The following is a 22,658-nucleotide window of genomic DNA, read 5'->3' as shown; positions in this document are numbered from 1 at the left end:
TAAGAGCTACCACTGAGTAGTCCTGCCCCTGCACAGAAGGACCGAACTGCACCCCTAAGGTGCACCCACCCTCCTGCACAGTGGGGCAGTATCTGCTACTGAGCTGTCACCTTTTCAAAAGTCTGTTTGCAACTGTGTTTAGCTCTGCCAAACTTACAAGTCCAAATAGTTGAGGCCAGGTCTTTCCCTCCAGTGGTTTTTCAGCTTTTTCAGAAATTTTCTTTTTCCCCAGCACAAAAGAAGCTGTTTGATGCAAACATACAGGAGACACAGGATTAGCAGAGGGAAGGAGAGTCTGTTCAAGGAGTCTGAGTGTGTGTAACTGGTGTGTGTACCAGTGTGTGTAACTGGTCATCAAGGTGGAGGGTTGTGAGAGTGAGACTGGAAGCTGCTGAGAAACAAGGGTGGGGAATGGGAGTCATCTGCCATGGGGTTGAGCGTTTTAGTGCAAATCAAAAGTGGGGTTTGCAGAGGGGAGGGCGTGGGCTACCTGGTTACGGAGGCTTATACCAGGACCAGCTGTAGGAATGACAGGCGAACACAACAGAGTAGGGATTTTTCAGGGAGAGAGGAGGAAAGGAGAAATTGTGACTGAAGTAGGCTGAGGATGCCCTCGGGAGGGAACAGAAGTGACTGAGATGGGGACATTTTGAGTACAGAGGTGCTGAGCTTGGAGGGAGGGAGGAGAAAGAGATATAGAGAAGAATTATTTGAAAAATATGTAAGTCTACTTAAGAGCTTATGCTTAAGCATCCATTGCAAACCAGTTTATTCTACAGATCTCCACATACAGACAAACCTCTAGTATTAAAAGGAACTTTAACTGATTTATTTCTTTTCCAAATAAGGTGGGATTTTTTTACTTTATTCCATTACTGCTGTTACTTTCGCCACTATTACAAAAATGTGGTCAGAAAACTGAGTATTAATCTGAAGAAGCATATTCTACTTTGCTGCAATCTAAGTCTTGCTAGTCTGACTTTGTGAAGTACGTTTTGCAATTCCTGCTTTAAATTAAACCTTAAAGCAGGCTTTAAAATGGTGTTCAGTGTGGGAAAACTTAAATTCAGTTTATCCTTGACAGTCTACCTAGGCGAGACTGGGGTCTGATTCTCCCCTTACTAAATCTGCCTTTGAGTTGTAGAATTTGCTGCTGCATTTTTGTGCTGTGGTCAGAGGGGAAGGACCATCCACCTGCTAAGTCGTTTCAGTAGCTCCTAGAGGTGATATGTTTCTGGTTTGGGGTTTTCTGCCTGTCTGACCCATCTGTCTGTCTGATTCTTTCTCTCTCTCTCCAAAACAAACTCTTGGAGCATAAGAGACTTGCTACACTTGTGAAGTTGAACACTTTCCAGAAATTAGGAGACAGAGCAATTGAGCTGTCAGTGCAAGCCAGCATAAGGGAGGTTCCTAAAGAAAACACCCATAGCATTAACAGTTCCAAGTTATGCAACACTGGTGTTTTCCCAACTTCTTTCCAGGAAGTCTTTCAAGTTGGTCTCACTGCCTTCTTACATGCATTTTAGAAGAAAACCATTTTCATTGCTGTCTTTCAGAATTTTTCTTGAGTTTTCAGCAGATATCTCATCTGCTCTTGACATATGTGCTTCTCACACTGAGTAATACCACAGCATAATACCGTATCTTCTTCACTACAGCTGCATTTTCAGTAACCAAGATGATAAGGGTGTTGCTGGTTTGTGTGAATTTGGTGTATGGCCAATGATCTGAAATGACAAGGGCTGCATTTTCCACTTACCCATTAGTTTTTGCTTGCTGTCCTGGCCAAAGATGCCAAAAATTCAAAGAGAAAAGGAAGGCAGTAATGTCTTTAACATGTTTCCAAAGGGAAACCTTCTCAACCAGTTTACAGCTGAATACTAGATCTGCTGTATATTAACATCAGGATTTGAATAAACAGAGCTATAAATATATGCTGCAGACAATATCAAAACTATCACAATTCCAAAATATCAGTGGTTCCCAGTTAAACTGATAGGTTTCCATTAGGAAATGAAGTGACCAAATGAAATTAAATGAACTTAAATATTGCTAAGCAGATAAGAATTTGTAAATAAACTGGGATTTAAAGTGCCTCTTGGAGGAAAACTTCCTTAAGGGGAGAAGCAGCAGAGTTCTTGGGATTGCTCTCCTGATCCATGGACTACTTGAATGGATACAGATATACAGCCCCCTCCAAACTGGGAGCAGTTCTCTTTATGTTTAAGCCAGCTATGACTTTGTTGAAGTAGAATTGTAGTAAATGGCCATGCTGCTAACACAGAGGAAAGAAACTCCTCACGCACTGCTTAGACACCAATGCTGCCAAGAGCTGGGCCAGGACAGCAGCGTCCTTCCAAACTGCTTATCACCACTCCCCTGCCAGGAGTAAACACCTTTCCAAATCCTCAGTAAAACCACTCCAGCAAGCACTCCCTGTCAGGCCCAACTACCTGGGAAAGTTTAAATAGGAGTTTTTTGCTAATCCTTGCCATTTTATATATATTATATAGAACTGGTAGAACGAGACCAGAGGAGGGCTACCAAGACGATCAGAGGGGTGGATCACCTCTCCTATGAGGACAGACTGAGAGAGTTGGGCTTGTTCAGCCTGAAAAAGAGAAGGCTCCAGGGAGACATTATAGTGACCTTCCAGTACCTGAAGGGCACCTACAAGAAGGCTGGGGAGGGACTTTTTACAAGGGACTGTAATGATAGGATGAGGGGTAATGGGTGGAAGCTGAGGGAGGGGAGGTTTAGACTAAATATAAGGGAGAAGTTTTTTGCTGTGAGGGTGGTGAGGCACTGGAACAGGTTGCCCAAGAAGGTTGTGGATGCTCCATCCCTGGAAGTGTTCAGAGCCAGGTTGGATGGAGCCTTCAGCAACCTGATCTAGTGGGAGGTGTCCCTGCTGTAGCAGGGGGCTTGGAACTAGACGATCTTTGAGGTCCCTTCCAACCCAAACCATTCTATGATTCTATGATATTTGAGAGAATGTGCTGCAAAGGATAAGATTTCCATACCACAGCCCACAAGATGACCACAAGATAACCACATAATTGCAGTGTGGCTACATGAAACAAAAAGGATGACAGTCAGTTCTAGCTATTCAGATGCAAGATGAGTTTCAGGAGAACTGGTCTTCAGTGTATGACACACACAAATTTACAATGAGCTTGCACTAAAAGTAAATTGTACTATTTTAAAAGTCTTTGTTTTCTAAATGTAGCAGCTAAGTGGCTAACAAGTCTCCTCTAGTTGCTGTTACTTAGAACGAGTACAGCAAAAGTCACTACTTGAAGTGCAGGAATGAGCTGACCACAGATACATGGGAGTACTGTCTGAATATTGTGACTGGTGTCTGCTTATCTGAGGATGATCTGGATGTCTCTTGCGACTTGCAAATTCTCATCTGATTTTCTATTTGTAACATAAGCTTAGAGAGTAAACTATAATATGAGCACAGATTGATGTTGTAACTCTCAAATTAATTTTTAAAAAAGTAAAAAAAAGCCCACATATTCTTCTTTGTTGAGCTCACTGGTACTCAGGAATAGGAGCACCATCTGTTTATCAGTCCCTAGGATGATAGTCTTCTATTCAACTACTGCAGTTCTATTAAGCCTCTGCAATATGCAAATGCCCCAGATACGCATGTCTAGATGGCACTTATGTGGCACTGTGCCATTGCAAGAGCTCAGAATCAGACCCAACATACTTTGTGCCTTAACATACAAAAGGAATGAAAGATTACCACCCTCTCAATAGTTTTCCAGTTAAGAATGCAAGACAATTTGCTGCTGTAGTGCATTCAGAGCTCCTCTGAAAACAGGCTGAGGTATTTAGTGTTGTGGCTCACGTGTGATTTGAAAGGATATAATGAAGTCTTTCTAGAAGCAGCACCCAGTGTGCGTAAGCAACCTGTCCCTGACTCAGACTAATACTGACATCAGTCCTTCTGAAAATTTGATTAGAAATTAGAAATGTCATTTTTGTTTTATGCTAGCAGATCAAAGTTTGCTTTCAGTGATCTGAAGATATGTTAACACTTACCGATTTCTTTTACACCTACTGCAGGTGAAAGCAGAACTGCAGTTCCTTGGTTTGAAGCGTTTCAGGCTACAACTGCCTGCTTCTCCTCCGTTACTTTTTGGTGGTTTGATATGGAAGTTTTTGTCTGCCACTATTAAGTCCACAGTCACACTGTGTTTCAAATAGGCAATAGATGGAATCATCAATTTTAATGCCAGAAGGGACCATGAGATGATCTTGTCCAACCCGCAGAACTGTAGGTTAAACATGTTGAGCGCTGTAACCTGGGCTTTATTGTAGCAGGTTGGTATGGTTGTGCCCAACTCAACTGAAATTAAGTGCCTGATTTTAAGTTAAATGCCTGTTCCCTTACAGGGCAATATGCCATGTCCACGTTCAAAAGGAACCCGCTGGAGAAGGCCTTCCGAACACCCGGCGCTCAAATAACGTCCAGCTACTTGATAAACCAGTACTGGGTATATCTCACTGACAAGGCATGGGCCATACTCTACGACCTGTACATGAGGCTCACAGGGAGAAAGCCCAGGTAAGAAACCGCAGGACTTCAGCCCCCTGCATGCCTGCCACTGTTATGGAGGGCGGATGTCTAACAAGTTCTGAGAACTGGCTGCCTCAGCCGGGAGTCCACGGTCTTCTTCCCATCTCCTTGTCTTGAGGAGATTGCTCAAAAAGAAAAGGAACTGCATGGCCATAGCTAAGTGTAGCCTAGGGTTCTCACCCTTTCCAGTACCTGGGGGACAGCACATTTTTTAAACTCAGTTTTACACGCTTCAGAGGTTCTCAAGACAGAAGAAGAGGACCGGTAGTTACACTGTCCTCTGTATAGCAAGATTTCCACCATTGCAACTTTCTGATGTGATTGCCTCTATCTGTCCTAAGGACTTGAGACTGGCAAGGTTTAGAACATTCCGGCTAATATTTTTTTTCCCATAAATCAGACGCATAATTAGCAGTTGCGCTGGCTCAGCACCCTGAAATCTAGGAAGCAGTTGTTTCTGAGTATGAATAAATTCTGAATGGTATTTACTAGGACAGTTTACCATTACGATTGATATTTGAGCCTTAGCAGCGTCATGGCTAGGAGGAACACGTGACATGCATGTCCCACGTGGAAGGAATGCTGGTGTAAGTAACATAACTCTGCCAATGTCCTCCTTAACTCCCTGCCACCGCAGAGGAGAATTTAGTGTGCTACACAAGAACAGTGTGCCAGCGCTGTGTTGATGTCAGCTGCTCTGTGCTCCTCTGCTAGCTAGAAAACTGGCTTCAGCTGTTTGCAGAGAAATCCCTGGATGATGTATTGCTCTGATTTCTCTCTGACATTCTGCTACAGAGGGAAATTGGTCCATAAAAAGACTTCTAGGGTAAGAATTACCCTAGAAATGGAGGTAAACTGAATGTGAGCAAAAATAGGCTGGAATCTCCAAACTGTTGAAAGAGGCAGCAGTAAGATCTTGGCATTGCCATTACAATTGACATTTCTTTTCATAAAGTTGATTGACATAAGCAGCCAATGAACTTTGGCCACAATACTGCATTTAAATTTCAAATAGAACTCAGCATGAACTCATGCTGAGAAAGATATCTTCTTCTTCTCAACGTTAAGATTTGCAACCTAAGCAAACATGGCTCAGCAATGAACGTGTGAGTTCACCAAGTCTTTTTTTTTTTTTTAAATATCATTCCCATTTTCTTTTTACATGCTACTTAAGCTCATCCAGGTATTGGTGCAATGTGGTAGAAAACACAGTAGCAGTTTGTTCTTTCATTTTTTTCACACCTACCTAAATATCAGCTCTTTATGGTCTAAGGGCAGTAAACCACATCAAATTAAAAAAAATTGAACGTGTCACTGAACCTGCTTTATTGTTTCCCTTTAATTTTTCCCTCTGCTTCAAAGAGAGCACCTAGGCTTAACTTTTTTCCCACTTGTCACCCTCATCTATTGAAGTACAATCCATCTTCATGACAGTTTCGTGAATTCTCCCCATGACCCTATGTCAGATTTGCAAGCAGAAAGGAGAAAGTTCTTTGCCAGGACCAAGACTCAGGCTTCAATTCTCTGCTGTATCCATACTCAACTCATCATAAGGTGATGGGTTATCATATGGAATAGTTCAACTGAGAGCTGGTTGTGGTTTTGCAAGTCTCCTGTTTATTCAGGACCAGCCTAAGACCTTCACTAATTTGAATTTCAGGGTAGTTCAGAGGTTGCAGTTCCTCCTGTAGTTATCACATGCAGTACCCCATCTGCCAAAGGGCAGGTACAAGAGTCATTTCCTTCAGCTTTAGACTTTTATATACTGCCTCTACTGAGAAGTTTACTTTAAGTGTCAGCTCATTTCACATAAATTGCCAGATGTCTAGTAAAACTGCCCTAAATGGCTTACTGTTATTGCTGCACATCCATCTATCCATGACTTAGAAAATAATGTGGTTTATATCATGAGTAGTCTCCTGGGGCAATCTGTCGCACCTGGGAATCTGCTGATGCAAGGCTCAGTATGAAAGCAAATAAAGAAATCATTGCTGTAAACAGTTTTCTAGAAGACAAGATGCATTTCTGAAGTGTAACTAATAAGTCTATCAGTGACAGCTAATACTTGCTTTATTCCTCTCAGTTCCTCCACAGTGGAGAAAGAGATTTTCTATAAGAAATCTTTGCCATAGCCTCTCGGAGGCTGAAGAAAAGCATATTTCTTCTCAGCTGATGTTTTTCAGTAACCATTCCTTCATCCAAATTAGTCAATATTTTGAATGTGGTCACAACATTTGAGCTCAGTCAGTTAACATGAAACACAGTTTTCAAACATACCTCTTCAGGTGCTTTATTTCTCTTTTTGACCCTTACTTTTAGCCACTGTTTCTTTGGGTAGATCTACAGTCAGAGCTTATTCTGCCCACATTGACATTAGGCCACATGGATAACCTATTTTCTAAACGTAAGTAGGGACCCACAGTTGATTCTCTTATCATTTTTTTCTGACAGATTCCATTAGCCCTAAGCACTTTAAAGATATTGATGGCTTTTGGGAAGCGAGTTTGAGGGGCAACTTCAGATCTTTGCAATCTAGCCATATGCTTTGTTTTCCAAGTTCCTAAAAGGTATTAAAATATTCACAAAGCTTTGCCCTATAGTACTTGCCTACACAGGCACAATCAGGAAGTTTAATCTGAAGTAATTTTAAAGTAGTTTAGATAAACTTCATTCAATCAATGTGTGCGTAATTATTCAGAATGAAGGTTCCCTTAATCTGATGGCGTGCTTTGTTTCTAAAAAGAAAGCCATTTTAATTCTGAGTAGGAGTGCCTGTGTAACGTTTTAGTACTCTTTCAATTCGCTTTGGGTAAGCTGCACGGTTCTCCTCTGAATTGATGTACTCATTGTGTCTTTTCTTTTCTTTCTGCTGTGCTTAGTTCTTATCGTGGTGGCAGTCACATCTGCATGGGGAGAGGCCAGCCTGGCACCATTCTTCCCCAGACTGCCTCCTTTTATTTGTCACGGCAACTGTGCTACCCTCTGGGCAGCTCAAAATTTCTCATGAAAACAGCTCTGTTTTCCACAGAAATCAGCCTTTTAATGCTTTCTCTTGCCCTTATCCAGTCTGAGAGAACATGGTGTTCTCGCAAAATTGACCAAGCATTATACATCACGCTTTAAAACAACTGCCTCCCAGAGGCCTTTTGTACTCATGACCACTGGGACAACTGTAAAATAATCCTGCAAGGTAGGACAGCATTACTGTCATCCCCGTTTTAATAAAAATGAATAATAAAAAAAGGCCAAGACACATGAGAGACCTGAACCTACATTTCCAAAGTCCCTGTTAAGCAGCCGTGCCCCTGAAGCAGCTTTCTTCTTTACCAAGACATTCACACTCCAGGAAGACATTCAAACAGTTCCCCACCCCCCAGAAAAAAAGCCAATGGACTTGGATGATTTTCAAGGTCATCCACCAGGAGCACATGCTATCAGACCCTTCCTGTATAAGGAAGGACAGAAAAAACGCTCCAGACTGCCACTATATTATACAGGGAGAGGTATGACCTTTAAGAAAAACAATTTTTTTTGAGAGAGAGAAAGAGATCAAAGAAGCCCAAAGACATGAAAAGCATGCCACCAAGCTGAGTGGTGTGGCTGATACTCTAGATGGAAGGGATGCTGTCTAGAGGGAGGGACCTTGACAGACTTGAGAAGTGGATCCATGTGAACCTCATCAAGTCTAAGTGTAAGGTCATGCACCTGGGTCAGGATAATCCCAAACATGGATACAGGCTGGGCGATGAGTGGATTGAGAACAGCCCTACGGAGAAGGACTTGGGGGTAGTAGTGGTTGGAAAACTGAATACAAGCTGGCAATGTGTGCTTGGAGCCCAGAAAGCCAACCTGGGCTGCATCAAAAGAAAAGTGGCTAGCAGGTCAAGGGAGGGGATTCTGCCCTTCTACTCTGCTCTCATGAGACCCCCCCCTCCACAGTACTGAATTCAGCTCTAAAGCCTCCAGCATAAAACAGACACGGATCTGTTGGAGCAGGTCCAGAGGAGGCCACAAAGATGATCAGGGTGCTTAAGAACCTCTTCTATGAGGACAGGCTGAAAGAGTTGGGGTTGTTCACCCTGGAGAAGGCTCCAGAGAGATGGTATAGCAGCCTTCCAGTACTTAAAGTGGGCTGCAGGAAAGATGGTGAGGGACTCTTTATCAGGGATAGGACAAGGGGTAACAGTTTTAAACTGAAAGAGGGTAGATTTAGATTAGATATAAGGAAGAAACTTTACTGTGAGTGTGGTGAGACACTGGCACAGGTTGCCCAGAGAAGCTGTGGCTGCCCCCTCCCTGTAAGGGTTCAAGGCCAGGTTGGACGGGGCTTTGAGCAACCTGGTCTAGTGGAAGGTGTCCCTGCCTGTGGCAGGGGGGTTGGACTAGATGATCTTCAAGGTCCCTTCCAACCCAAACCATTCTGTGAGTCTATGATTCTATCTGAAAACTGAAGTTGAGCAATTGACTTCCAAGCTTGTCCAGGCTGCAGATGCAGTCACCTCTGTACTGGAGCTAACTCCAAAACTCAGAGCCTTGCTTCAGGATCCAACTTGGCCTTGAGAACAGAAGAGAATTTGTGTGGTAGAAAGGGAAGTATCCACCTTGAGAGGCAAGCAACATACCTTTGTGGTTTTGCAATCTGCTGTGCAGAGTTTGTACTAGTTCAGATGGGCTCTTCACCTGGATATAGCCTCCATCACTTGTTTAGCTCAGGCCAGTAAAGTAGGCATCGGTCCTACCCTGAGAAATGCATTTTTGCATCCATGTTCAAGCCACCAATAAAAGCTGGTTAGCTGTAGGCTCAAGACCTCAGCTGGAGCAGTTAGACTTGCTGAGCAAGTTGTCAGCTTGATGAGCACCAGTGCAGTGCTCATCGGGAATTGCAATGCCTATTCACCCGGATTGGTGAAAACACCTACAGAGCAAACCAACAGCTTTTGCACAAGGTCACACTTCCTGTCCACCTCTGACGTTCCTCCTCTGTTTCAGAATGATGAAGATTGTCAAGCGACTGCACAAGTCTATGATGCTCTTGCAGTATTTCTCCACCCAGTCCTGGAATTGGTCTTCAGACAACATGAATATGTTAATGAGTCATCTTAACACAGAGGACAAAAAGGTAAGTATGTCCTGAATATGGATTGCTAATCTCCAGTTCTGTTCATTGCTGCAATTATTTTTGGTGCATTGTTGAGCTTTCAATGACATCCAGATGACTGGAATTGACTTTAACCTGAAATAATTTATTTCATCCTTGTTTTATTGAATAATCAGGAGCCTTTCATTTATTACAGGAGAATGTTTTCTCCTGAGGTGTGTTGCTCTTTCTTCTGGGACAGGTCAATCACTGAAGTCTTTCCAGCTAGCATGGCAGCTGTGGTGGGTGATCTAGATGGAAATTACTTGAACAATTTTGACATTTTCATCCACATTGGTTTTAATGGGTACTGCATGGGGAAATTTAGTTAGCACATAATGTCTTACCCTGAATAATATGAAGAAAGTTCCTGTTTTATTCACATCCCCAAAGAGCAATTAATTTGCAGGACGTTAAGCTCTGTTGTAGTCTTTATAGGTTCGAAATACTACTGCTTAGGAATGGGATTATAACCAAAAGACTGAAGGAATGCAAAGAGTAGATTTGTGATAAGCTTGAGTGCACCTTTGGTCAGTATCTCCTTGCAAAGAGACACTTAGGGATTCACATCAAACTGGTCTCACATCATGAAAGTTTTGCAGACTCCCTGTAGTAGAATCAAGAGTTTTCTTCCCTAGTCTGCAGAGGGAGTGCATGCAGCAAATTCTAACTTCTAAGGGCAGTGGCACTGCAGTGACTACAGCAGATGTAGGAGGAACCTAAATGGTATGATAGGAACTAGATCCAAGGCAGATTAACAAAAATTTACAGCATCAAGGACTTAGTGCAAGCTAGACAGAGTTTCAGGCTTACTAAACTGTTTGTGAGAACTTTGTGAGATGCACAACATCCAGTGTTGCCACTGCTGCATTGCGAGCAGTATTCAAGCTAGATAGTTTATGGGCAGCACACATGTCTAACAGACACACCAGGATCTGCACGGGAGCTAACCCACTGTATTTGACAGTTAGCTAACCCCTCTCTGCTCAGGTTACTGCTGGTCTGATACCAAAGCTCTTGCATCAAAGCAAATGGCCTGGATTGGCATGGGGGTGAAAGAAAGGTATTTTTCTGAGTATATTTCCTTTTGAGACCTGCAAATAGGAAATGCAGTTCACTCATTTGTTTAAAAAAAAAAAAATTCTCTACAACAAAACCTCTTCCTCTTTGCTCTAGTAGACAGACAACTGCCTGAGAACTTGCTTACAGTTTTTCCAGTATAAGCATCTGAAATTCACTGGGGTAATTAGCTCTGCAATGAGATTTTTTGATGTTAAACACCAGAGTAACCCATTTCTTGGACTTCTGTTGTTCTAGCTGCTGAGAGAGAATGCAGCACAGCAGAGTAATACTGATGCAGAGGCACCTGTTGACTCAATGTCCAATTCATTTATTTACACATGATTCTAGTGACACATTAAAAACCACATGGAGGTTTTCATATGAATCCATTTACCTGAGTGGAATGCCATTTTCTTCCACGATTTTGTGTGTGTGTACAAATACATGTATTTATGCAAAAATTGTCACCCGAAAGACAAACTTCTCTTTACTTTCTGCCAGTTAGCCCTAAATTTCTGCTTGCTTTGCCCAGATTCCCAGCTGGGTAAGACATTAATCGACAGCTGTGAAATATAGTCTGTTAGCGCCCATGTCTTCTTGGAAACTTGGTGGCTTTAAGAACTCTAGAGAGAGGGCCTTGTCAGGAATGGAGGTCAATGAAGAATTGTTGCTTAAAGGGAACTTGTTTTGAACTCTGGCGTTTAACTTCTGCTCTTTGTCTTTAAATCCTAGTTATACAACTTTGATGTTCGTCAGCTGCACTGGTCAGAATATATTGAAAGCTACTGCCTAGGTGCTAAGAAGTACTTGCTAAATGAGGACATGTCTGGCATTCCAGCAGCAAAGCAGCACTTACGAAAGTAAGTCATACCCAGTGACCAGGGCAAGAGCTTCTGGGTACCTTGAATGGCTTTTGAGGAAAATTATTCTAGTTATATTGCCATAATTATTGTTCTATAATATGGAGATAAACATAGCATAGCTTATTTCTTATGGCACAGGGTTGTCAGTATTTCATTTTTCTATCCTGTAAGAAAAAGAGGACTTTTGATTACACTAACGATGAGAGGCTAGATATTATGCCTTCCCAGCAAATGACCAAGTAATGAAATTAAAATGTGTAAGAGGAATACATGAATGGAGATGATCTTGGTCATTTAGAATTACAATAGAAAAGTAAGGGTCATATTTAGATTTTGTGAAGCTCCTAGAAGTTTTTAGCAATTCAAAGACATTGCATAAATACTTTAAGCATTTGTATGATTTTATATTTCATTTTAAAGTTGAAGTTTCTAATTCCTTGGGGGAAATGGGCAAAAATTCTCCAAAATCAGTGGAGAGCTTATGCATTCAGTCCCTGGTGTCAGTTTAAGAGAGTCTGAATGAGCAATTTGAGATTGTCATTCTATTCAGTTAAAGATTGTGCTCTTCCTGTCTTCTCCAACCCTTTTGCTGAGAATTGCAGGCAAAAGGAGAAGGAGCAGCTCTCTTGGAGTAAGAACCTGGTTGTTTACTTTAAGAAAACCATTCTTGTGCACTGTAAATGGTAGAAGCATAGAACAGTCTGTTGCCATAGCAAGGAATCCTAAATAAGTTCTTCGTTTTCATGGGTCATTTTTAGGGGATTTATAAGATCCTCTCTAACAAGCCAGTAACTGCCTCACAGTCCAAATAGGCAGTGTGGTATAGTGCAGTGATAAGTTTACAAAAAAGATGTACTCTTACAAAAATTAAAGCAGTCTTGGGGACATTAGGTACAAAGCCTTCTTCCCTTGGTCAGACACGGGGAAAGGGAGAATTAGAGAACTGCAGAAACTTTTGCTTGACAGAAAGCGGACAAGGTAATGAGCATCTTAAATACCCAATAATAGCATTTAAATATAGGGTGTATACCACCCACCCACCCCCAAAACCTCAGTGCTGCAGTACTGCAAAAGTGAAGACCGTTTATGATTATTGAGTGATTTCCCAACATTAAAGGCAAGGTTTTACCCAAATAGGAGAACCTTATTCATTAGCTCCCGCAAAGGTCCTCTAGCCTGCCACCAATCCTGCAAAGTAAAAAATAGCCAATATACCAAATCAAAGCAGAAAGTATTGGACCTAGACTATCATAAAGAAAAAACTCTCAGTATGACTTCTATTCTGGTTTGAAATGAGAGTACACAGAACAAGAGAGACTTGCAATAGAGGTCTTCCACCTATCCCATTAACTATTTGCTATACCCTAACTTCAACAGTCCTTGGCAAGATGGTAGGCACATCTTAGGCACAGTGTCTTCATTAAAATAGGATGGCAAGAAGCCCAAGGGCCACTTGTAAACAGGATTTCTTACAAAATTACCTGTAGTAAATGAAGCAGGCTGTAAGCTTTTTGTTGTTTTTGTCTTCCTCCGTAAGATGCCTCTTTCTCTTTCACAGTCAGAGGAACATCCGATATGCATTCAACATCACCCTCTTTGTGATCATCTGGCGTATTTTCATTGCAAGGTCACAGATGGCTCGAAACATCTGGTACTTTGTGGTGAGCCTCTGCTACAAGTTCCTTTCCTACTTCAGGGCATCCAGCACCCTCAGGCACTGAAGCCGTCCATCAGCAACCAGTCTCTTCCAGAAGGACCTCCATCTCCTCTAATCAGCAACTATGGGCATCGGGGTCTGAAAGTAGCAGAAAAATCCACTCCCTCCAACAGCAGCCTGCATTTATTGTGCACTGTTATATGTTCACCTTTTTAATTTTAACTAATGCTTTAATATATGGTGGTCTTTCTTCCATAGGACCAGGCCAATTTTTAAAGCCATAACTCAAGCCGGAACCATTCATCTAGAGTCTGATGTGCAAAAGTGAGGATTAACCAAAGTCATTGTCTTCCCATGCACTACCTAGGCTATCTTAATCCCATCTTCTTCCTCAAAAGAAGCAAGTTTAAAGCATACAACCTTGGAAGAAAAGGATGCCATCAGAGAAGACCCAGCCAAGGAAATTAACCTGTAAGAGGTCTTCCTAAAGAGGCTATTCCTTCATTCTTATTCAGTGAAATGGTACCCTATTGAAAAACATGATTTAACATTTTCAGTTTTTCAAAACTTAGAGGGGGAATAAAGATCAGTTACACTAGACCAACAAACACACTGAACAGTTTTCAGATCTTGTCTTATATTGCTACTGAGGACTGATACTTTCAAGCCATAACCGAAGACACATAGAATTCATGTACCTGTGTTAACTCTGCTCACTCACAAGCTGCTTTCCTGTGGAGCGGTATTTTTTCTCTCCGTGGTTAAGGTTGCAGTCTGTTAAAAAGCCCTGTTCTTACATTTATCATATTTGCTTGGAATATTTTTTTGGCTTGAAAAATGCTGTATTTACTCTGAGAATGAAGAGAACGCTTCTTAAAAGACTGAAGAAGAATTCAGAAACTCTTTATTATTTTTGAGGAATAGACCTTTTCCCTATTCCATTTGTCTGCTGAAAACTTCTCTCCCTGTAGCTCAAAAACAGCCTGATACTGCCCTTCACGCTTTCATTACAGCTAAATCACTTTGCAGTTGATCACTTCCACTGGCAAAGAAAGTGTAAAGACCTGTATGGAGGAAATCCCATCAGGCCAGTTCTGCTGCCTCTCCTGTCAGCAGGAATTAAAAAGTCTGAAACTTGTTTTTGTTGAGGATAGGAAAGGGTTCGTTGACTTCTGTGTTAAAACAATCATGCACTGTGAAGGCAATGCATTTTGTCCTACATTGCAGTTTAGAAAGGAACCCAAGGATCTTCCTAACGCTCATGGCTATTGGAGATACTTGTATCACCTAGTGAAATATGAATTCCTGCGAGGGGAGACAGAAAGGGAGAGCCTTCTTCAAAGTAGCTGGTGCAACAACGGCCTTAGTGCAACAAGAATAAATTTATCATGCTATCATATTTTCAAAATCAAATCTAATACTGGAATATTTTTTATTCAGATAACACTGAATAAGCACTTCAGGATTATCAGACTTTAAAGCAGATAGTTTTTGAAACAATGCAGCATCCAATTTCTCTAGTCTTGTGTCATGCTAGCTGTCTGAAAAAGTAATGCTAGTTCACAAGAAAAAATGACAGAGTTGCTCTTTTGAGAGCTGAGAATAGCATTTACAGAGCTGGCATTCTTCAAAAATTATACTTGTTTTTGGCAGTGAAGGCAAGAGCAAGTTATGATGACACAGTATATTTATATCTTAGGCCTCCAAGCTAGTTCAAAAGTCTTTCTAAAGGTGAAGGGAATTAATCTTCCCCCGTATGCCCCAGAGGTCTAGTTTCAAGCCATTGCCAAAGGATGCCTGCAGCAGAACCTGACCAGAAACATGGTGTGCAGAGTGGTATTCCCTAGCAAAGGCCCCTGTGTTTCTCACACATTACTTCTGATCTATGTCTTAATTAGGTCAAGCACCCAGTCTACGTACATGCAAATTATTTAAGCTCTTGCCTTGAAAACATCCTTTCGAAATGAAACCAGGCTGGTTGTTAGCTATGTGTTTTCCAACTTCAGAAAGCGGGGCAGTGCTAGCTGTGCATTGCACATTAGCAAGGAGTCGCTGCCTGGGAAGCCAGGAGCTATGGGCTGGAGCTCTGGGGACCGGACAGTTGGTGTACAGTGCTTCTGTAGCAGTCTATATGGTGAAGGTCGGCTGCAGTATACCTTGCTTAATGTGGCTATGCAGAGACTGGCTGCCTTGGCAGGGTGAGGCAGGTTGCTGTAAGGATTCCTCTAGAAAGACTGCGTTCCCTCAAGTACATAATCAGGTTAACAGCCAGCTTCCAATCTTCTCATATGAAAGGCTGAAAAAACAAAATTGCAGATTGTTTTGAAACAAATTTCCATTAAAAAAGTAGGAAAGAATTTTAACTCGTATCCTAAAAGTCTTTTTAAGTGCCTGCCTTATGTACAAAGAGAAGCAACAGCTAAGGGGATCATAAGTTTTATGCAGTGCACACGACAGACAAAAACTTGAATCTCAGAAAAGTCAGATACTGCAGACCTGCTACACCTACAATGTTTGGTCTACATCAGTCAGCTCTACCATGGGTAAAGTGTCCTGCCTTTTCTTCCCCAAAGTTAGTCATGCCATGCATTCCTCACATATGCCTGTAGGCATTCACAGTTATTTGCACAGGCTGTATTGTCCCAACAAGTCTGAGATGTATCTTGGCTCACCTGAGCATATCCGGACTTGTTTTCTGCACATACAAAAAGATGCTTCAGGTTTCACTCAGAACAATGGTGGTATTTCGTTTTAAAGCTCTTCAGCATTTTGCTGAAGGTAGCAGCCACACCAAAGCTACTACTCAGCCCTGAATAAACAGCAGGAGGGGATGTTGGGATGTTGCAGAAACATAGCAGGTGCAGGTGGTGTATGCTCTTCTGGAGACCTCTCATAGCTCACGCAGCATCGCCAGCGGCTGGCTCCAGAGCTCTGGCCTTGCCTGGGGGGAATCAAGCTGTTGGCTTTTCTTAACATAGACATAACATGCAGTGAAACTTGAATCTTTAATCCATTGTCTTGTGGCTCGAGATGTTTTCAGGTGATTGTCTGAACCACAGAAATATTTCAGAAAAATGTCAATGCAGAGACTGACGCGTGGCAAAGGCCTTTTTGGTGCCAGTCATGACTGTCGTCATGGAGAGCTGGACCTGGCATAAGAACTTGTTCTCACCTCAAGCAGTGACTTTATCTTTGATGTTTTACTGTGTGCTCCTCGGTGTCTTTGTATGTGCTCTGAAGAAACCCAAGCCTTGGGGAAAATAGCTAAAAGAAAACACCGAATGACAGCCACTTCTTTTCTTCCCTATTCTCTCTCTTGCTCTTTCATGTATACTCACAAGCTTTTGATGAAAGAAAAACCAAATACAGTTGTTACCAAGTTAAATCTGAGGTCCTGTGGTGACTGTGCACAAATTAATGCTAACAACTCGGGAGTGGATATTACTCACGGCTAAAGGATAGAGCTTTTAATTCCTGTAAGGTTGAAGCAGGACTCAAGCTCCTTTTTCTCCCCTACAGAGGTAGCACGGTCAGTGCTATGGGGAGGAGAGAGGAGTACGAGGAGCATTCCTGCAGCCTCTGCTCATAGACAGCAGCAGCATTGCTGGGCACAGAGCATCCAGCACAATAAGGCAAGAGAGACTCGAGGGATCAGAGAAATTGGAGCTGCCAAACTCAGAGGACTCTGCCTCCCAAGGAGTGGGGGAAGAGCTCCATCAGCATTTTGTTATCAGTTTGGTTTCTTGTAATAAAGCATATGAACTTAAAGGCTCCTCCATCCTTCCCCCAGCTTCCAACAGGCAGCATAGAGAACAATATTGGCAGTCATTCTTCACAGCCACAAGAGAAACTGTCTGCCACACGACAGGATAATGGGATTATTTGTTTGTACCCTATGAACTTGCAGTGTATCTACCCCCTCACAGCGTCAGAAGCCTGCAGTGCTGCTACAGAAATAACATGGAACCCCGCTGAACCCAACGTACTAATGTTTTGTTAATACTATGCATATACACTAGTCTGTAGGCTATCGCTGTGAGCTGCTGTGCGAAAGCAATGAAACACTGAGTATCATTTCACTGTCAAAGAGCAATGAGCGGAAGCTTGCAATTAAGAAGTATCTTTTTTTTTATTAAATTGCGATAACAAACGCAAATCCCTAAAATTAATCTGAGTTGAAACTGCCTTTTGACTGACAACCAAAGCTGTTTATCTCCAGCATGTCTGTTACCAAAAAAATAAAATTTCTTAACCCCCCCCCATCCCATTTCTTTTGTTAAGAAAATACAATTCTTCCTTGGTAGAGAGGGAGGGTAACAGACATACTGTTATATTACAGGTTGTTGGCCCATTACCCACCTCCTCAAGAAATTTGTTATTTTACCTTTTCTAAGAAAACACGATTATATATGCCTGTGTGTATAGTTACATCTATCAGCACCAGTCTTCTCATACAAGAGAGATGGTGAAAGCAGTGGAGCTTATATTGAAATGCCAGGCTGTGCTTGTTTGGTATGCACTGTTCCAATTCAGTTTAAGACAAAGTGATTAAAACCTACCCTAATTTCCACTGTAAAGGAAACCTAACGTGTAGTACTACTAATGAAATCATCATCATGAATAAGCAACTGGGAAAAGAGGGAGGGGGGCATTCTTTTGTTTGTAAATAAGCTACAGCTTCATGGTCAAACGCATGCTGTTGCTCTTCCAGCGTTGACGTTCTACTGCAGAAAGCAAGGATGAACTTTTATTACAATTGGACCCTTTATTCTAGCGCAGAGTAAATAATATACTGTACATTCCCCAGAAGATAAGTGGTGAATATCCCATTACATGGTGCTAAATATCAGTGTGAAGGTGGTACAGACTTACTTAAGAGGATTTTAAAACTTTAAAAAAGCATATTTGGGGAATAATTAAAAATGTACTGTCCCACTTTTCTCTATTGCTTAAAAGTCAACTATGAATTGAGTTGGTTTGTTCAGATTAACATGAAACTGCTTATAAAAGGTTTCTTGTCCTTACATAATCTTGGCAGATCCCAGTTTATAGTAAAATATATACTCTCCCACTGTCCAAATTTATACAGTTCTACCCGCTATTTCTATTCTCTTGTTAGCTATGAGACGACTTACTGTTATAAAATCTTAATTACAAAGTTTCTAATGTTAAGGTGTAATCTTTTGAGCTCTCAAATCAGATAAAATGGTGAAGTCCCAAATTATGAGAACCTCAGCCATAAAATTGTTAATATGTTTATGTTATTTTAAACATACAATAAAATATTTTAAAACTACGGTCACTTTGCATCGCTCAAGTTGCTAAAGGAGATGGTTACCTGCTGGCCGTTGCAGTTCAGCACAGGCAGCTTCTGCACCACCTCTGTACCACATCTGTACCCCATCTGTACACATGTACCACAGCTGCTGGCGTGGAATTGCGTGGAACGGCAGCCCCACCTACAGGCAGCTGCCAGCACAAGGACCCGCTGCATGGGCAAGGAGAGGGAAAACAGAGGGGGAAATCCCAAATTTTAAAAGGAATAACTGAGACTGTACATCCTGGAAGGGTCCTTCTCTGATAAGGGTCCTCCAGAAAGTGATAGGGACAGGTCTTCGGCAAGAACAGATTGGTAATAACGCAACCAACCTGTTGAAAAACATACCATTTGCACCTGAGAATATTACCCCAAATTCTTAATTTTATGAGGTAAGGACTTTAATTTACACTTGGCATTAACACCATAACTCTCTTCTGGCATGAAGAGCTTTTAAAGTCCAGAGGAATAAGGTATGCTTTTATTTCAAGACTCTACCATACATCAAAAAATGTTTAAGGATGTTATTGCACAGGCATGCATGGGGGGGTGGGAAATAATCATCGTTTATATGTGCTTCCAAGAAGTGTACACAATAATGGTCCAGGATGTTGGGTAAGCTCTTAATCTAGCAATTCTCAGGATTGCCAAAAACATTCTGACTCTATGACAAATCATTTCACTGTACTTCAAATGATGTCACCAAGGCCATGTGGAAGGAGTGGCACAGTAAGATAATGAAATCACCTTGACAAAGAGCAGGACTAACTAGGAAGTTGTTTGTTTTATAAGTAGAACAGTTCTTACTAAAAAAAAAATTATCTTTCTTGCTGAAATAAATTTTTCACAGTTGTGAACTTCAAAAGTAAATAATCTCCAGCTGCCCAAAGCAAAGACACTGTCTCAAGGTCTGAGTTCAGGCACTCTGTCGGAGTATTTGTAGCCAAAGAGAATGTCACATCCCTCAAAGGTCTCCACTATCAAGTCATCAGGGGGAGGAAAAAAAAAAAGTATTTATATTTTAACATTAAAGCTTTAGTCTAGTAAATGTTTCCAGCTATCGGCATTGGAAGAGCCTGAAATCAAAACACCTCCATTCCTTTGGCTGCTGTAGCAATTCTGTTTCCAAAAGCCCAGGCACAGCACAGCCTACCACCAGTCCACTCACCTCTCCTCTAGCTGGCTTGCAGGATCTTGGCTCATTCCACCGCTCTTCACAAAGATTCATAAGTATATTATCTGACCTTCTTCCAGTGCTCTGTGGGAGCACAGCACGATCAGACACCCCGAGTGCTGAGCACAAACTGTAATTGTTCTGTGTTTCAGTAGTTCCATTTTAATTCTAGTGACTGCAATGCCTTGCAATAATCTCATTTTCAGAAACTTTGAATCTTGTGTGTATATTCCTAGATACATATGTCCATAATAATATATTTTTTCCACATATATCTCAAGAGAGGACTGGTCAAAATATTTGGCATTTATATACATCTATGGATGAACATACGAGTGCACATAGACACACACACACAAAATTTTGGAAAGCAGGGAAAGAGGTCAGATCTATCTGAGTAGAGGCAAATACCCGCATAGCTGGATTTCTGGAAAGGGAAATGAAGTTTTAATGTTGCTTGTTACAATTAAGTGTAGCAGGAGGGTAGCAAGGTGAAAGCATGCTATAAATAGTGGCATGCTATGCACTGCCAATGGAATGTAATTGGAAACTAATTCAACATAATATGTAGCCAGAACTGCCTCAATTTCAGTACAAAAGTAACCTGTGTCTTACCTAATTTTTAAAATCATACATAGTTAGTGACCAAAACTTTAGCTTTTTTTTTCCAGACATTATTTTGGATGCTAGAAGTTAAATGCATTTCAGAAATGTCTGTTGTTAAATTCTAAGGGGGCTATGGGTGACAAAGACTTGGATGTGGTAAATGTGGAGGGACTGGTACTTTTCAGCTTCTGTCCAACACTATTCAAGAAAAAAGTATTGCATTATCATAAAATTTTTTAAAACCTTACAAATTTGTTAGTTTTCAAAATAATTGTTTACCAAAAACCACACTAGGAAATATTTCCATCATGTATTATTGATAAAATGTTTTTGTCAAGAGTCAGAAATTATTTTACTAACTCCTTCCCAAAAAATCATATTTGTTGTAGAAAGTTTGGCATCTTGAACTCATTTCACCAAATCACACCTATCTTTTCCTTTAAATTTCTCCAAAAGGCTTTTCTTTTTTTTTTTTTTTTTATTGAAAAACTAAGAATACCTTGATAAAAGCAAAACAAGAAACAACCAGACCGACTCTGAAAAAAAGGCATGAAGACTGAGGCGGTATTTAGCACATATGACTAATTCTGGATGAGAAATCTTTCTTCCTGCCATGTAAATAATCATGCAAGTAGCCTGTTACTCATCATCAGTTGGCCGATTTCTCCTAAACACCGTGGCAGAAGTGGTCCTGGAGAATGAATGTACAGCATGTAGAGTGCTGGCAAATATAGATAGCGACCTCTTTTCAACGACACAGGCTAAATAGACATAAAACCACTTGTGTCTGTGTGTATATATATATGTGTGTGCGTATGTGACTGGATATGCGTGTGTATATATAAAAAGTGTGGGTGCCACAAATTCTGCAGGTCTAATCCACTGCTGCAGGCAAGGGAACTTGACTCACACCACCAGCAGGGCCAAATCCACACCCTTACATTCCTGAGAGGCAACTCTTTGCCAAAAGACAGCCAGTTCATCTCTCATTCTGTTGTCCCCAACCCCAATAATACTTCTGCTACCCCAACGTCACATTTTTCACATTCTTCTAGAAGTCACGCAGCTCCCAGATTTCCTCTCTCCTCACAATCTGTTCTCTTTCCCCACCCCACACACATCTCCTTGAATGTTCTGATTATAATTCCTTTATGATAAGAACATCTTCTGTATCAGAGATGAGGAAGAAAGAGAGGAGGGTCCAGAGAGGCCCAGAGGAGGGTCCAGAAGGCGTGTCTGTGGGCCAGGATTAGAAGGAAACTGGCTCATCACAGCTTCATGGTGAGAGGAGAAGGAAAAGGGCTGAGCTTGATGTTTCTCAGTCTCCAGAATATCCACTTGATGGTCCACAACTGTTCGATGTAGGCTAAAGCAAAAGTAGGGGTAAGGAGAGAAAGAAAGGAGCTGCCCCAGTTTGCACTGAAGGACTCCAGATAAAAGGAGTGGCTTTGTCTCAACCTTTGCATAAACTTCCTGCTACTGTATGGCCACCACAACTTTATTCCAGTCTTTCCTAATAGAATTTAGCATGAAAAACAAAATCTGACCCATGCTATTCAACAGAAATATTTTTTCATTCTTCTTTTCAAGTTAATGACACTTTTAGTGGCATTTGGTATTGACTTTATAATGATGCTCTTTCATCAGAATGGCATTTTGCCAGTCTCGCTCTAGGCTTTGTAAGATTTATACTACGTGTCCTAATCCAGTAAGAAAAGACAATGACATTGAGGGCTTTTTGCTTGTTAGTTTCTGGGGCTTGTTTGTTTTTAGAGAACAGAGGCTAAGCCTTTCAGCCCTACTAGTTTTGAAAATAAAGGACAAAGAGCGTATCTCATGATGTTGGTCTTCTGTAAATCAAGAATAGATAATGTCTAGTAATGAACTCTCACTTCCTTGCAATGCAGCAGAGTTTAATGAAAGAAAAAGTCACAGCATTATCATGAACCTTTCCTTAATGAAAATTATTTCAAATCGTGAAACCCAGGGCATACATCAAAGACATCGTATTCATTTTGTTAGCAAATCATTTCTTAAAATATCATTTTCCATTTTTTTATGTAAATGTGATATTTAGGGAGGAAAAAAAAAATCAATTTTCCATCAAGATGCATCAATGAATTAAAGCCATCAGCAAGAAAGCTCAAATTCATTCTAAAGATTTAAAGGTCAACCTGCAGACTTCAATATTTAAAGATTTTCTTCTGACATTCTGATGATGTGGTATTATCAAGCCAAATAATCAATTAAA

The 22,658-nt window shown here is 41.2% G+C and overlaps 1 protein-coding gene across 7 annotated transcripts in view; it reads left to right on the top strand.

The window, feature by feature from the left end:
• FAR2 (fatty acyl-CoA reductase 2) overlaps positions 1–18,606 on the top strand; it is a 156,914-nt gene extending 138,308 nt beyond the window's left edge. For 6 of the 7 annotated variants that reach the window (XM_074872052.1, XM_074872051.1, XM_074872053.1 and 3 more), the window contains 4 exons: positions 4,408–4,579; positions 9,581–9,710; positions 11,523–11,650; positions 13,212–18,606. In XM_074872052.1, the coding sequence (XP_074728153.1) occupies positions 4,408–4,579; positions 9,581–9,710; positions 11,523–11,650; positions 13,212–13,374 (593 nt within the window). In that variant the 3' untranslated portion in view covers positions 13,375–18,606. The remainder of the gene's footprint in view (positions 1–4,407; positions 4,580–9,580; positions 9,711–11,522; positions 11,651–13,211) is intronic. The other variant, XM_074872056.1, reaches the window with a different exon arrangement.
• The last annotated feature ends 4,052 nt before the right edge of the window (positions 18,607–22,658 follow it).

Source organism: Strix uralensis, chromosome 5, assembly GCF_047716275.1.
Source record: "Strix uralensis isolate ZFMK-TIS-50842 chromosome 5, bStrUra1, whole genome shotgun sequence".
NCBI lineage: Eukaryota > Metazoa > Chordata > Aves > Strigiformes > Strigidae > Strix > Strix uralensis.
Note: the sequence above shows the minus strand (reverse complement) of the source record. Positions and strands in the feature narration are given on the sequence as shown.